At 32.2% G+C, this 16630-nt stretch overlaps 1 protein-coding gene across 1 annotated transcript in view; it reads right to left on the bottom strand.

Moving 5' to 3' along the window:
* Positions 1–816: 816 nt before the first annotated feature.
* Positions 817–16630, bottom strand: part of Gtf2a1 (general transcription factor IIA subunit 1) — a 37514-nt gene continuing 21700 nt past the window's right edge. Inside the window, exons 6-9 of the mRNA XM_027931649.2 lie at positions 16376–16509; positions 15654–15974; positions 9169–9258; positions 817–4952 (exon numbers count right to left, since the gene is read on the bottom strand). Of these exons, the coding sequence (XP_027787450.1) occupies positions 4845–4952; positions 9169–9258; positions 15654–15974; positions 16376–16509 (653 nt within the window). The 3' untranslated portion in view covers positions 817–4844. The remainder of the gene's footprint in view (positions 4953–9168; positions 9259–15653; positions 15975–16375; positions 16510–16630) is intronic.

Here is a 16630-nt window from a genome sequence, read left to right as displayed (position 1 = left end):
GTCGACAAATGCTCTTGTATCAAGCACCATTATAAGATCTTTATATGTATATTTTAATCCTTAAAATCATATTGTCATTTCACATATGGAGAAACTGAAACCAAAAAGATTCAGATTATCAATGTAGGATGCTTGAATTAAACCGCAAAATACAAGACTTGCTGGCAATAAATAAAATCTTTATTATGATTTTAGTAGTTAAAATTTGCTCGTTTCCTAGATAAAGTAGTCTGTAACAGGATAAAAAAATTACAAAAAGGCAAGCTCTTTCTTAATGATTCATTTGAATTAGCTATAAAATGAAAATACCTGCTAATTATTTAATACCATCTAAAATAACACAAAATATATTCAATATGTAATACAAACCTCAATAATCCAATTTTCCTAATAAGCAATATTTACAAACTCTGAACTAAGAGAAAAAGATTTAGTTAGACAAAGAAATAAGAGAATAGTGACTTTAAATAATTTTATCCTAGGTAATCTATGCTTTGGAGTAGAAAATACTCATTTAATACAATGTTAATTATATTAAAATTACACTTCGTTGGTGTGAAGTGAGCCCAACCTAAATTCCTGTGTGCCTGGAAAATACAACTTTTAAAAAGCCATTATCAAGAATTGGTAATAGTTTAATAATTCAGACTGACATCCAAACCAACTTATCTTAAAGGTGCAGAATTTAATGACACCCTTATTTTTGTTAAACTTATCTTCATTAACAAGGTAAAGCACTTTCCTTTCTAAACTGTATTAATCTTATTCAATAATCTATGTAATAATGTCATAGGCTAGTAAGCAAAGCAAGGAACATTACTTTTTTAAATAACATCTTTAATTAAAGTTTTGCAAAGGTAAAATATTAAACTTAAAATAGGTCTTAGTACATGAAAATACTAAGTTCTCTAATTGTATTCCAAGATGGGTCTTTAAAACATAATATCCCATTTATCACAGAAGAGCAACCTTGATCTGCAATTGTACAGAATGAATTTTACAAACATAATAAATATATTTACGCCCTTACACATAACAGTATGTACAACAGCAGTTGACAATAGTAGCTCAGAACAGCAAAAAGATTAGTTCCTCCCCCCCAAGTTGTAGCCCTGTGTATACTGGACTGATTTAAGGAAATCTGACTAAAGGAGAGAGTAGTTAGTAACACAATATAATTCTCTAAAAGAGAAGGAAAAAAGTTTGTTCCTCAAAATAAACAAAAATAGTTTGATCTGTTCTTCTAAAATCACAGAAAAATAATGATAGACTAAGGCAGGATTCAAAAGGGAAGTGTATAAACCTCAAGAGTAATTTAGCATAATAGATGATTAAAATGCAAAATTAACAAACCCATGAGGAAACATATAAAACAACTACTTTTTAACCAGAAATTCAAAATTTGCTATAGCTGATTCAGACAGGTAGGTGGGAGACAGACATTATGAAATGAAAATATACAAAGACATATCAATAAAATATTACATTGCACAAAAGCTCAAAAAAGCTCAAAATGAAATAATCTGAAAATATAGGAATTTTCTCAAGTGAAAGAAAATACTAAAGTTATAAAGGGAACTCCCAAGAAGGAATTATGTCTGTTTTCCTATACAAGGAATATTTTCCCTCTAATAATAGTGAAATTATTGCTATGATAATAAAAAATTACTCTTAGAGGGAGACCATTCTTTTTAATCCCTTCATAAGAGCCAGGAAAAAAAAATCCTTGACTTTCACTATAGCAAAAGACAACCTTTATACAAAAGCTATTATATTTTTATGATATTTTCTAAAACCAGAATCTATTTTGCTGGTCAAGAACATATTTTAATCACTAGACACAATGCTCAAATCTTATTGCAATCATACAACATCAGTGGCTTTGATTTTTAAAAAGCCAACAGTGCAAATTGTGATGACATTTAATTAACATAAATGTGAACATCTCAAAAAATATAAAAGCTTAATATAAAGATCCCCCTCATATAACAGACATTTTAATCTAGAATCGAATTGCACATTGAAGAGTTGTTTTAGCCACATGCAGCGCTCTACAGAAATTAAATGTGCTATCAGGCATTCAAGTGACCAGATCATACAAATGACCATCCAACAAGACTTGTATGCCAAAAGGCATATACTTCCACACTTCAGTAATTTTTTGTAAATTTTCCATAGCACTTTTGTTTTTTGAGTAAAAGGTGCCATCATCACCATCTGTGCAAATCTAAACAAATTCTCTTCTGAATAAGCAATGGTTATTATGAAGTCTGAATGATTTTTCCCCTTTGGATACAGATGCTTTCATTTAAAAACTCTGAAAGTGGGAATCCCTTGCCTTTTCAAAGGAATGACATTTTAATGGAACCTAATGAAATGATTTGTTAAATATGTTAAAAGCATGATTAAAAATTCAAAGCAAGTGACATTCATATAGCAAAAGCCACTATAATAAAAAATAAAGCAAGCTATTTGATTAAAAAGAAACACGATGCAATAATACATAAGAGCACAATTTGGTATCAGTGTTGTTTGGACCAGCTTTCAGAATTTTCACAGGTAGAAGAAAAGCATTTGCCAAGTATATCATAATTCATATGCAATATACAGGTGCAAATACGACTGGTTATTTCCTGCTTCAAAATAACTCCAGTGAGTCATTCTGAAAGCAGTGGTTGTTCATGTTTGCAAATATAATTATAAAAATAGGCCAGTATACAATGCTACGATGAATATTTGTCTACAAAGAGGGCCCAAGACATGAGCTGAACATCATACAGTAATCAAAGTTTCAGTAGTATAAGAACTACTAGATAAGTCAAAGAGTTTTACTTAAGCAACACTGCAGCACTGCTAAACTTTTATAGGTAGTTCAGGTCATTGACTTCTTCATTGAGTAAACATAAGCCTCCTAATAACTATACTGAAAAGGACACTGAACAGGACTTCTGTGATTTTACTCCCTCCCTTCTAGTCTTACTTATAATTAAAAATAAAATAAAAAACCTGTGTGTGCTTTGAGAGTAGTGGGGTAAATAAATTTCCCCTCAAAAAAAGCTAAATTAATAGTCAAAATAAAATCTCTATTACCAGTTATGGCATCTAAATAAAACCTAACTACTCGAATGCCAGACATCACCATTTATACCAAAATTCAGAACAAAAGTTAAAAGAGACCAAGTTGGAAGTGGGGTGAGAAGTAGGCAAAAAAAAAAGTTGATTAACCTTTTGAGAAATGTAAAGATATGTTTTTTTTAAAAAAAATAAACACTATAATAGCTCACAGTTTTCTCCTTTGTAAAGTACTTTAAAGTGTTTTATCTGTTAGTTCTGGAAACACATAAAGGCAAATTAAGGGAAGACAACAATGGAAGACAAAAAAAAATCAATATACCAGTAACTTATTAAACATGTGAATTTTGTTAAGAAAAACCATGAAAAGTTGAATTAATTATTAGAACACAAAAGTGAAGGTGAATGTTCCTACAGGTCTCCCAGGCAGCTGATTCACACAGATGGCAGTGCCATATTGTTCTTTAGAGCCCCTTAGAGAAATACAGAGCTATGCATTCTTAAATACATATTAAAGTTCTATTATTTTTAATATACAAGTCAAATTTCTATGTTTTCTTTCCAATGTGCAAACTGGAGCCCAAGTCTATATTATCAATGGCCCTTCTAGGCCACCCAATGCAAGAGAGGTAAATATGTACTTATTAGTTGCCCACCTCCCTCAACCCCCCAAAACTTCCCCTCAAATTACAAAGTTACTTTTAAAAAATTTGTTCAAATAAAATAATAGGTTTTTAAATTCTTTACTAGTAAACACAAGAAACTTTTATAATTACTAAAATGTTTAATAAAAATCCAGGTCCTCACCACCTGCCCTTTATGCTTCAATCAATATACAGAATGTTATCTGAATGTTTATCTTAAAGACTAAATGCATATATAAGCACACACTTCAGCCAAACAAGAAAAATCTTCATATATCCATGTATATACAATTTTAGCTAGATGGTACCTTTGTGAAATAAAAATGTGTTCCTGAGGAGCCAATTTGGAATTTCTTTTTAAAGGGTTACAGTTTTTCTGTAAGGAAACTGAAGTTGTCATTTTTATTCCACACAATTCAGATAAGACCCAAGTCTTTAAATTTCATTTAATAAGTATGAAAACCTAATTAAAATAAATATCCATTCCTGGGTCAATTTTGTCTCCAAACTGTGATTACTGATTACTTCCTTATATCTTAGATGTTTCATAAAGCAGGGAAGGAAGAGTTATATATTACCAAGGGAAAATAACAAGTAAAAATATTTAAGACCTATTATGAGAATTTTAAATTGTTTTCTTATACAAGTGAATTAAAATTCAACACCATAATTCTTACCCTTTTGTAAAAAGCTCACACGCAATTTTTACCAAATATAACCACATACAATAAGCAGTTTCAGTTCAATCTATCAAAAGGGAAGTTTCTTCAGTTCATTCCAACAAGAATCTTCTGATTGAGCCCAAGTTGGAGGAAGGAATAGAGACAAAGCTTTACATGCTAATTACCGGTGGCAAGTTCCTGTATTTAAAATTGACAATTATGGTTTTCCTACACAAAACCCCAACCCCCCCACCCCAACAACCCCAGGTGCTACAGTTCCATGGCTTGCCAGTTAGAAGTAGTGTCTATGTTGTCAAGGTCTATCTTTGTTCCAGTAGCTTTGCTTCTACTGCACTTTTCTGACATGCAGAAATGAAGTTTTGGTTGGTGTTTGTCCCAAGTTTCAAACTGTTCACTTTAAATTTTTTTAAAGTTTCTTTTATTTATAAAAGAAAGAAGCAACTCTTCACCATTCAGCATCTCCAATGGCTTTGGAAAATATATAATCTCTTCCATTAAGATTCATAATACCATCCTTGAGATGAAATTTCCATTTGTTTTTACTTCTGTGTATCTAAACAAAAATAAAATTAAATGAATGTAAGAGATACAATCAGAAAATAGAAAAATAAAGAAAAAGCCTATTCACAAAAAAACAAAAAAAAAAACCCCAAATGTTCTATTGTAATTTGGTTTCTTGTTTAATTTGACCCCTCCCCGCAAAAAACACAACCCACAACACAGTAGGTGGTTTTAGAAATACTAATTTATCTGTAATATATTATCTTATAGTTCATACTACCGTGTTCACTAGTTAATAATTATTTTTAAACATACAATTATAGTTTCAACTTCTTTTATAAAAATGAAACTTCTTAGTGTTCTTAAGACTTAATATGGAATAATAATAATGCAGAAGTGCTTACCAGGGACAGATATTTTCTGAGATCCCAAGCCTAAACTTCATGGACTAACCTCCTGGTGCAAATACTCTCTATGGCATATTCTTGGGAAATGGTTATTCAGTGTCTGCTTATATGTTATCAGAAGTAGGGAGCAAATATTTCCAAATTAAATCATTATTTTCTGGGACAGATCTCTCCAAAGGTTTTTGTATTTTATCCCTTATTGAAATTAGCTTCCTAGTTCTGCTTTTTGAGACTTAAAAACAAGCTTTTATAGGATTGAAAATCACTCATGCTCCTCCTCTAGAATCACCTCTTCTTACTGAAACAGCACAACAGATGGGCACAGTGGCACACTCCTATAATCCCAGCAACACGGGAAACTGAGGCCAAAGGATTCCAAGTTTGGGCCAGCCTTAGCAAATTAGTAAGACACTGTCTTCAAATAAAAAATAAAAAGGTCTAGAGATATTCAATAGTAAAGCACCCCTGGGTTCAATCTCCAGTACAAAAACAAAACAACACAATAAAGTTAAAAGAGCAAACAGATCAGAGACTCTTGCATTAAATGGTTGCTTATAGCTCTAATCTAAACAATATAAACATTAAATCTAACATATTATAGCGGATGACCTGAATGTCTGATAGACATGAGATTTAACATATCCAAAGCTGAACTCTCTTTCTCACCTCCTAAACCTGCTCTACATGCAGCTCAGTTGATGGCTTTATCATCCTTTTTTTCCAGTTACTCATCAATTTGAGTCACTTTATTATAGGAAATCCTGTTGACTTTTCAAATCATCATCATTCAAGATCCACTAATCCCCACCAACTTTAATACTACCAGCATAGTTTCAGTCACCATTATCTTTTACTTGGATTATTATAGTATCTCCCTAAATAGTCTCCTTAGTTTAACCCTTCCTTCCTCCCTATACTCTATCCTCAAAAAGAAGGCAGAGTAATTCTTTTAAAATTAAATCAGATTATACCCTTTGAAACCTTCTAATATCTTCTTCGTATACTTAGAAGAAGAGCCTATAACCCATACAATCTGTCTTCTCTATTTTTATGGCTTCCCCACCTGAGTCTCCCCACACTGGCATCCCCCTGCTGCTCCTGACACTCAAGTAGGCTCTGCCACAAACAATGACAGGGTAATTCCCTTCAACTCTTTTACTCAAATGTCATCTTCTCCAAGGGTCTACTTACTATGACTACTGTATTTAAAACTGAAACTTGCCCCCCCATCCCTTCTCTGAATTTTTCTGTAGCAAATATCAGCTTCTAATGCGCTACATTAATTTATTTATTATGTTTTAGCATCTGTCTACCTCTACTATAGCAAGTTTCCCAATGACAAAGAATTTTTGTTCACTAGTGTATCTCAAGCTCCTAGGAATAGTACCCTGTGATACCATACCATATGCACTCAATAAGAATTTGTTGAATGAAAAGACCTGTCTCCCCCTCCAATTCTCTATAAGTACACTAATTATCTGTAAAATGGGTTTACAAATTTATTTCCAGCATGAACTGAGAGATTGCAACCTAAGAGATTATATACAAGTGGTGAAAAGCCAGAAAATAAAAATTTCACAGATCAAGGACACACAGCATTTTGCTGAATAGCAACTTGTAAAACAATAATGTAGAAAAGTTTCATAGGTCAAATAGTAGTCCATACACTCAGAACTGAAGTCACATTAGTTAATAAATGGTAAATATTTTTTGAACAAAAGTACAAAGTTTAAAAAGCAATTCATTTATTGGTCTTAGTCCTTCATAAAGGAATATCCTAAATGCCAAGAGAAAAGTCACTTAAATTTCCTAAAGTAAAGGTAAAATAAAGTAAAATTATGTATAAGCAAGACTGAAGCCTCTACCCTGTGGCATTTTCACCAAATGCTAAAACAGTCCTATCTAGTCACACTTGAGAACTCTGTCACATTATTAGCATTTTATACTAACATTCCAATTTGACTGGCAATATAAACCTTATTCCTTCTATGATATCTTGTACAAGTAACTCATTGCTGAAATTTTAAAATTTAGGCATCCAAACTAAAACTCCTAAAATTCAAGTAGGCTCAAATAAAATTCAATGTCATTTTAACCAATCACAAAATACACCTACCATTTACTATTGGTTAAAACATCAAATCCCCACTCCTTCAATACAATTCTTAAAATCAGACCTCTGAAAATGTTAACTGTTAATCATTTTCCACATTATTTAAAGCCATTTTCAATTTCTTAGTTTAAAACATAATGTATCTGGAAGCAAAACAAATCAATTTTAACACTGAAAATATGTGTACTGATCATCAAAGAACACAACCATTCTCTTATAATTGAAAAATAGTTTGCAGTATATTCTTCTGAAAGCAGGCTAAGGTAAAGGTTCTCTCTCTTTTGCCTAATAAATATTACATCTTATTATCATGAAATTATTTTGGGTAATTTGGTTGCAAGCAGTTCCCTTGAGACTTCCTGACAATAAAGCTTACTGGTATCTGCTATTTAATCTCATACTGCTTACATGTGCTTAAGTGGAAAATTAAATGTTATTGTATTCATGGTATAGGATATTAAGAACACTCACCTAGAAAACATAATGTACAAAAGCATATGCTATGAAACTCTCAATAACCTCAGTGACTTTATTCTATAAACATCACCGGACTGACTTTATCTTTTTATTAGGAAAAAAGATCTAATATCTTGGCATTCTTCCTATAGACCTGTTGGCAATAAGCATAGCTAAATTTCAATAAAATTTCCTTCATACATAAAGCAAACTTCATCAGGGCACAAGTTTTGCAAGTTCACGACTATAGCTCCAGTGCCCAAAAAAACATCTGGGACTTTAAGGTACTCAATAAATCAATAGTTGCAAACAAAAATTCAATTGCTTCTGTTAAGAGTTTTCAGCATTTGGTAAAGATCTCTATAAAACAAAATTATAAATCTCATGTAATATGTGGATGCATTTTAAATTTAATAATGGAAGAAAAAACAAATTTTATTCCAATTTAAATGTCTTGATTATTAAAAATCTTAACACTACCAGTAACTATAAAAAAGTACTTTGAAAGAGCACCCAATTTAAGAATTAAGAACACAAAGAGTCAATAGCTAATTCTCACAGAACTTGGTTTAAAAATTCCTTAATATTACCAAGGCATAGCAAGCCTAAATAAAATTTTTAAAAAGATTTTCAGCAAAACTTATCTAATTATGCTATCCTGTTTATTATCTGAGTCATCTTCTTTTAAAAATATTTTTTAGTTATATTTGGACAATATCTTTATTTTATTTATTTATTTTTATGTGTACTAAGGATCAAATCCAGCACCTCGTATGTGCTAGGTGAGCGCTCTATCACTGAGCCACAACCCCAGCCCCTGAGTCATCTTAAAGGAAAAAAAAAAAAGTTAGAGATTCAATTAACTCCTTTTAGTTTTGAGGTACTCAATGCTAATGAAAAACTAGATTATCTCATTAAGTTAGTCAATGTTGCTAAAGAAAAAAATGGTCTTAATAGAAAAAAGATCATGCCTCTCCTCCCTTTCATTATTTTTTCAAAGCTAAAAAATTTGTTCTCTTATTCTTGCTTATAAAGAACAAAAAAGGGGGGCTGGGATTGTGGTTCAGTGGCAGAGAGCTTGCCTCTCACATGTGAGGCACTGGGTTTGATCCCCAGCACCACATAAAAATAAATAAACAAAATAAAGATATTCTGTTCATGTATAACTAAAAAAATATTTTAAAAAAAGAATAAGAGAGGTACTAATCAGCAGTCCCAACATTCCCATGAGGCAGAAAAGATGGTCTTGAAAAGCAATTAAAAATGTCAGTGTTATGAAGATGAATCTTTACCTTATCGTATTGGCATACAACAACATTTTCTGTGTCAAAGAGTTCCTGTCCTTCCTCATCACTCACATCATCTTCACTATTGAGGGGTTCCTATAAATAAAAAGAGAATTTATAAATACATCCCATGTATTACTATAAAAGGCCCCTCTGATATTCAATGAAAAGAAATATGACTTCGATGTTTCAAGAATCAAATGCCAAATACGTATTTATATACACCATGAACATAGTATTGTTAATCCAATGTTATTTAAGAGCCTCTCAACACTACTGAAAATTTAGCAAGAAATTAAATACAATTAAAACAGTTAAACTACACTACTTACAAATCTGAAGAGACATTCAACTTTATTTCCTTTATTCTTAAAAGAACAGCATGAGAAGGCAATTCTCCATAACTTTTTAAAAAAATATTTATTTTTTTAGTTGTATTTGGACGATACCCTTATTTTATTTATTTAATTATTTTTACGTGGTGCTGAGGATCCAAACCACAGGGCCTTGCACATTCGAGGTGAACACTCTACAGCTGAGCCACAACCCTAGCCCTCCATAATAACTTTTTTAAATGCCTAGAAATGAACCTAAGAAAATATGCGGGTTTAATGAGATAACGGTACTACATACCAGCAAAGTGAAAATTGTTGAAATTGGAGAAGGAAAGGAGAATAATTTAATAGGCTATCAGTCTGAGTTGGAACTTTACATTAAGAACCAGGACACTGAATACAAACCAGCACTGTCTACCATTATAATGGTTATGGTGGAGGCATGAAGTATAATAAAGATTCTTTTGGGTTTTGTTTTTTTTTTTTCAAGATGGGTTGGGAAACCTCAGTACCAAAGAGAATAAAGGACCAAAATAAAACATATCTAGAACTTAAAATGACCAACTACATTATATTTCACCTCAACTGTGTCAGAGATGAAAGATATGGTGCAAATTTCTAATAAATGGAGAAATAGACAAAATAATCAACAGGTTGTCAGACCTACTCATACAAAGCTATATTTGGATGTATTTCTAATTTAAAATAGGCATCATCAATATAAAATGAAAAAAAAATTTAGGTAAATTTCACATAATAAATTATTTTAACCATTCAAAGTGCACCATTCAGGTGAACTAACAGCATTCATAAAATTAGCCATCACAACTACATACTTCCACAACACCTCATCACCCTTACCCATTAAGTAGTCAGAGTTGTACTCTATTCCCTTCTGTCCTCTGGCAATAACCAATCTGCTTTCTGACTTTATACATTTGCCTATTCTGGACATTTCAATGAAATTATATAGTGTATGTGTGCGTGTGTGTGTGTATATATATATATGTACACACACACACACATACAAATATATATAAATAAATGGAATTATATAATATGTGGCCTTTTGTGTCTGGCTTCTTTTACTTGGTATTTTTTCAAGGTACATCCACATGGTCTCAGTATTGTATTTCTTTTTCTGGATAAATTCTATTCCACTTTCTGAATACACATTTTATTCGACCATTCACTGGTGAAAGACATTTGAGTTGTTTATGCTGTTTGGGATATCATGGATAGTGCTCCTATGAACATTCATGTAAAAGTTTTTGTTTGAATGCCCTTTAATACTCTTCTGCATATACTTTAGAGTCAAACTGCTATGACATATGGTTAATTCTATGCTTAACTTTCTGAGGAATCACCAAACTATTTTCCATGGAAACTACATGAACTTATATTCCTACCAGCAACACAGAAAGCTTCCAATTTCTGCACATCTTCATTGACATTTATTTACTTTCCTTTTAGATTATAACCATCCTGTATGTGCAAAAATGTGTTTTGCATTTATCTAATGACTAATGATGTTGAGCATCTTTTACATGTGCTCATGGGCTATTTATATATCATAATGGAGAAATGTCTGTTTAAACAACTTTGCCATTTTTTAATTGGGTTGTCTTTTGTTGTTGAACTAAGAGTTCTTTGTATATTGAATATTAGACGCTTATCAGTTATATGATTTTACAAATATTTTCTTCCTTTTGGCAAACTGTCTTTTTTCCTTCTTGATATTGTCCTTTGCTATGCAAGATTTTAATCTCCAAAAATCCAAAATTTTGTCTTTAATCACTTTTACTTTTAGTGTCATGTCTAAGAAGCCATTATTACCAAATCTAAGGTTATGAAGATTTATCCCTATGTTTTTTACTGACAGTTTTATAATTTTAGCCCTTAGAGGGGTGGGAGGGGAAGGGAAGGGGCAGGGGGTTAGCAATGCTGGTGGAATGTGATGGACATTATTAACCAAAGTAAATGTATGAAGAAATGAATAGGTATGAACATACTTTATATACAAACAGAGATATGAAAAATTCTGTTCATATGTGTAATAAGAATAGTGATGCATTCCGCTGTCATGTATTTAAAAAATAAAATCAATATAAAAAATAATTTTAGCCCTTAGATTTAGGTCTGTGGTCCATTTTGAGTTAATTTCTGTATAAGATATGAGGCAGGGGGCAAACTGTTTGTAGTCAGCTGTCCCAGCATCATTTACTGTAAAGACTATTTGTCCCTTTACCGAACAGCACTTTGTTCATGTAATCTAATAGCATAAATATCAATATTCCACTAATAAAAGACAACTAAAAAGTGTACAGACCCAAAAAGTTTGGAAGAGAAAGAACAAAAAAGTTGTATAAGGTAAATTCTAATCAAATCTGAAGCTGGTTTGACTATTAATATCACACAGACTTTAGCATAAAATAAATAAAAATCACTAGTGATAAGGATGCTATGTAATTATTCAATTCACTGGGAAAATATAATTTTAAGCTTATATGTACCTATTTTTAGGCTCAAAATATAATAAGTGACAGAACAACAAGGGAGAAACAAATCCCTTATCATAGTAGAAGAGCAGAACATATTTCATTCAGTAAATCAATGATGGATCAAACATACAATAAATACTAATGAGGATACAGAATATCTGAACAAACCTAGTGACAATCTAAATCTAATAGACATACAGAAAACAGTTGCAAATAACTGCAACAAATATACATACTCTTTTCAAATACATGGCATACTTAAAAACTGACCACAAACAAGTCTCAACATATCTAAGGATTCATAAATCACACAGACCATTTTCTCTACAAAAGTTAAATCAGAATAGAAACTTATGAAGTAGGAAAAAAAATTTAGAAAAAATAAAGCTAAAAGCCAAATTCTTTGAAAACACTAATGAAATCCACACACTCTGACAAGATTGAATAAGAAAAAAGAGAGAGAAGGAATAAATATATTAGCAGTAAGAAAAAAATGACTACAAATGATTCTGGTATTACAAAGATAATACGATTAATTTTATTCTTGTCAATTTGGAAATTCATATAAATATATAGAAAATCCTTAAAAAATAGAATTTATCAAGATTGTCTAAAAAGAAACAGAATACTTGATCAAAACTAAGGAGACTGGGCTGGGGCTGTAGCTCAGTGGAAGAGTTCTTGCCTAGCACATGTGAGGCGTTGGGTTCAAGCCTCAGCACCACATAAAAATAAATAAATAAAATAAAGGCATTCTGTCCACCTACCACTACAAAAAAATTATTTAAAAAAAAACGAAGATAATAGGTCCACACATCTTTAGCAGCATGTTTTAAGAAATATTCACAGAAGAATTAGATACAGTCTTAAAGAAAAAAAATATTCAAAGTTGAATATTAAAAAAACTTTCAAGATTTATTTAATGAGACTACCAACCACTAACCTGAAGACCTGGTGAGAAGAATATGAGAATGGAGAATCACAGTTATCATGAATACACATGCAGAAGTCCTGAACAAAGTCAATTCAACAATTCAAATAAAAAGGGTAATATTTAATGATCAAGTTTTGCTATCCCAGGAATCCAATAATGGTTTGCAAACAAACCAATTAATGAAAATCATTAATAACGAAAGACTAAGGGAGAGAAGTTATATGATTAACAGCTTCTGAAAACATTTAACAAAATACAACATTCATAGTCTTAAAAAACAAAGATAAGCAAAGTTCTTAATTTAGAAAGGAAGATCCTTAATCTGATATAGGGTATCCAAAAAACAAAACAAAATATACTTACTAGTGAATCATAAGAAAGATTATTTTTAAGTTTAAGAACATGACAAGAGTGGGCTGGGGTTGTGGCTCAGCAGTAGAGTGTTCGCCTACCTCATGCGAGGCCCTGGGTTCAATCCTTAGCACCACATATAAATAAATAAATAAAGGAATTGTGTCCAACTACAACTAAAAAATAAATATTAAAAAAAAAAAAAAAAAGAACTGTCACCATTTCTCATCAATATTGTTCTGGAAGGCTTAGCCAATAAGGCAAGAAAAACTGCCATTTTGACAAATAATGTTATCATCCTTAAGAAAATACAAAAAACCTACACAGGCATTATTAGAATTAACAAAAACATAAGGTAGGTGGGTACATCAATGATGAATATTAAAAGCTCTATGTATTTCCATACTATCAGCAAATAGAAGAAAACCTAAGAACATATCAATTAGGGGACATCAAAATTAAAAAGAAGAGCTAGGGGTATAGTTCAGTGGTACAGTGCTTGACTAGAATGCAAGGGGTCCTGGGTTTGATCCCCAGCAATACAAAAAAAACCCAAAATTATAGGGAATAAAAAATGCGCAGAGCCAGGCACAGTGGCACACACCTGTAATCCCAGCAGCTCAGGAAGCTGAGGTAGAATTGTATATTTAAAGCCCTAGGCAAAAGGAGGCACTAAGCAACTCAGTGAGACCCTGTCTCTAAATAAAATACAAAAATAGGGTTGGGGATGTGGCTCAGTGGTAGTTCAATCCCCAGTATAAACAAAACAAAATGGGCAGAAAACTTGAACAAGCACTTCCACATGATAAAATACAAATTAAAAAAATACATACATGGAAAGAGGCTGAAGCCAAGTAATCAAGAAAATAAAAACTAAAACCAAAACAAGATACATATTTCTACCTAGCAGACTGGCAAAAATTAAAGAGCCTGACAATAATAGGAACTGATGAAGATGTGCTGACACCTACACAATTATATACTGAATGGCAGGAATGTGATTAGTACAACTTGGGATTGTATTGTAAAGCTGAAGATGTGCATGACTCGGGATCCACCAAATTTATGCTATGTATAATACTTAAAAGAAACACATATATGTATCCCCAGAAAACACACAGAATGGAAAAAAAAATTTTTAACTATATGGACATCAAGATATTTATATTTTTAAATATTTCTTATTCATTTTTATTCAATATTTAATAATAAACTGTAAAAAATAGTTAGCTAATTTAGAAGAACTTTTTGCAAAGATAAAAAAGATTGCATCTTTGGACACAAAGTAGTTATTTGGACACAAATAACTACCCTGGAACAATAGAGAAAGCAAACATATTAATAGGTTTCTAGAAGAAAAGACATTAAAAGGGTGATAAGGTTATTAAGATACTGGTATCTAACATGGTCCAAAACCAAAAAAAATTGCTTTGAATCAATCTGACATTTGGTTTTTCTTGAGTTTCCCTTCTTGGCCAAATGTTGCCATTCCTTTTCAATTACTTAAGCAAAAGATCAACTACTTTCTATCTGTTCTACCAATGACATATGTTTAAAGCCATATTATGAATGCATAAGCCCAGGAATTAGAATTATTGGCAGCACTGTCTTCACTATCCTTGTTAATACAATTTTATTTGGGATATATAAATTTATTATCAGTTATAGCAAATAATTATGTTTTATATGAAGATAAATATAGCCACAACAATCTAAACACTACATTAAAGAAGAATCTAGGGCGGGGGATGTGGCTCAAGCGGTAGCACGCTCGCCTGGCTTGCACGGGGCACTGGGTTCGATCCTCAGTACCACATAAAAATAAAATAAAGATGTTGTGTCCACCGAAAACTAAAAAATAAATATTATTAAAAAAATTATCTCTCTCTCTCCCTTAAAAAAAAAAAAGAAGAAGAAGAAGAAAAGGAATCTAACTATATCTTTAAAGTCTTATGTTTACAGCACCTAACAACCTCTGGAAAAATAGGATCTAATTTGTCAGTTTGGCACCAAATAAAACAAAATTATTATTTTTTAAATTATTTGTTCTAATTATTATGACAGCAGAATGCATTTTAACTCATTACACACAAATGAGCACAACTTTTCATTTCTCTGGTTGTACACAATGCATAGTCACACCATTCATGCAATCATACATGTACATAGAGTAATAACGTCTGTTTCATTCTACCATCCTTCCCACCTCCATACCCCCTTCCCTCTGCCCAATCCAAAGTTCCTCCATTCTTCCTTTGTCCCCGCCCCCCATTATGAATCAGCATCCACATATCAGAAAAAACACCTGGCCTTTGTAAAATGAAATCATTGGATTGAACTCTCTTTCCAAGTCTTTTACTAGAGACTTACTTCTTCTACCTGCCCATCTTCAGCTCCATCTTTCTCTTTATCCTCCTCTTCATCATCATCATAGTCTTCTTCTTCGTCTTCATCTTCTTCAGATGATGTATCCCCAGTTCCATCAACTTGTAATACCAATGGAGCTTGCTGTTGAGCAGGCTGGGCCTGTGGTTGCTGCTGGCCAGCTGCAGTTATCTGTGCTTGTGCTGGTGTGGGCGCTGCCACTGTTGTAGGTATAACTTGAGTCTTATTTCCTGTAAATAATATTTGCTGAGGCTGGATGATAACACCAGTCTGTGGTGAAATCGCTCCAGGAAGAGGGGCAAGAACCTACAGCAAAAGAAAACCACATTATTAGGAACTAGTTACAGGGAAGAAATTGGTTCAAATATTAGAATCACCAGAAATAGTCCATATCTCATATACAGTTAACACTACTACCTAAGTACAAAAGCAATGTTTAACTAGTACTGAACCACTAAATTTCTATTTTGCCATTTAAATTTCTGAAAGAAAAATATCCGCTAAAGGTAAATGCTTCATTTAGTGAGCATTAATTGTCTATATACCAGACACTGACCAACAAGAGCTATCCAAGTTATTCATTTATTTGCTTGAGTCTAAGTATTTGTATATATAAAACCACGGGCAAAGGGAAGGGACCCACTCAAGGAATCCATACAGAAGTTGAAAAAGGAATCCCATAGGAATCTTAACTAAAATTCTTTTACCTGTTGTATAACAGGAGCTTGTACTCCACCAGGCTGCATTTGTGGAATAACCTGCTGTTGTAGAACCACTGACTGCTGAGGCTGAAAGATATATTGGGCACCATTGGCTGCTCTGACCACCTGAAGAAGCTGGCCTAAAGCAAAAAAATCATGTGTTCTAAGTTATCACTTTAGCAGTGACCGTCTCAAATAAAAAAATAAAGAAAGAAATGTCAAACCACTGAAAAACCCAGGAATTATCAAGTCAGAAATCTA

Source organism: Marmota flaviventris, chromosome 2 (assembly GCF_047511675.1).
Source record: "Marmota flaviventris isolate mMarFla1 chromosome 2, mMarFla1.hap1, whole genome shotgun sequence".
In the NCBI taxonomy this organism is placed as follows: domain Eukaryota; kingdom Metazoa; phylum Chordata; class Mammalia; order Rodentia; family Sciuridae; genus Marmota; species Marmota flaviventris.
This window is presented reverse-complemented; position numbering and strand designations above follow the sequence as displayed.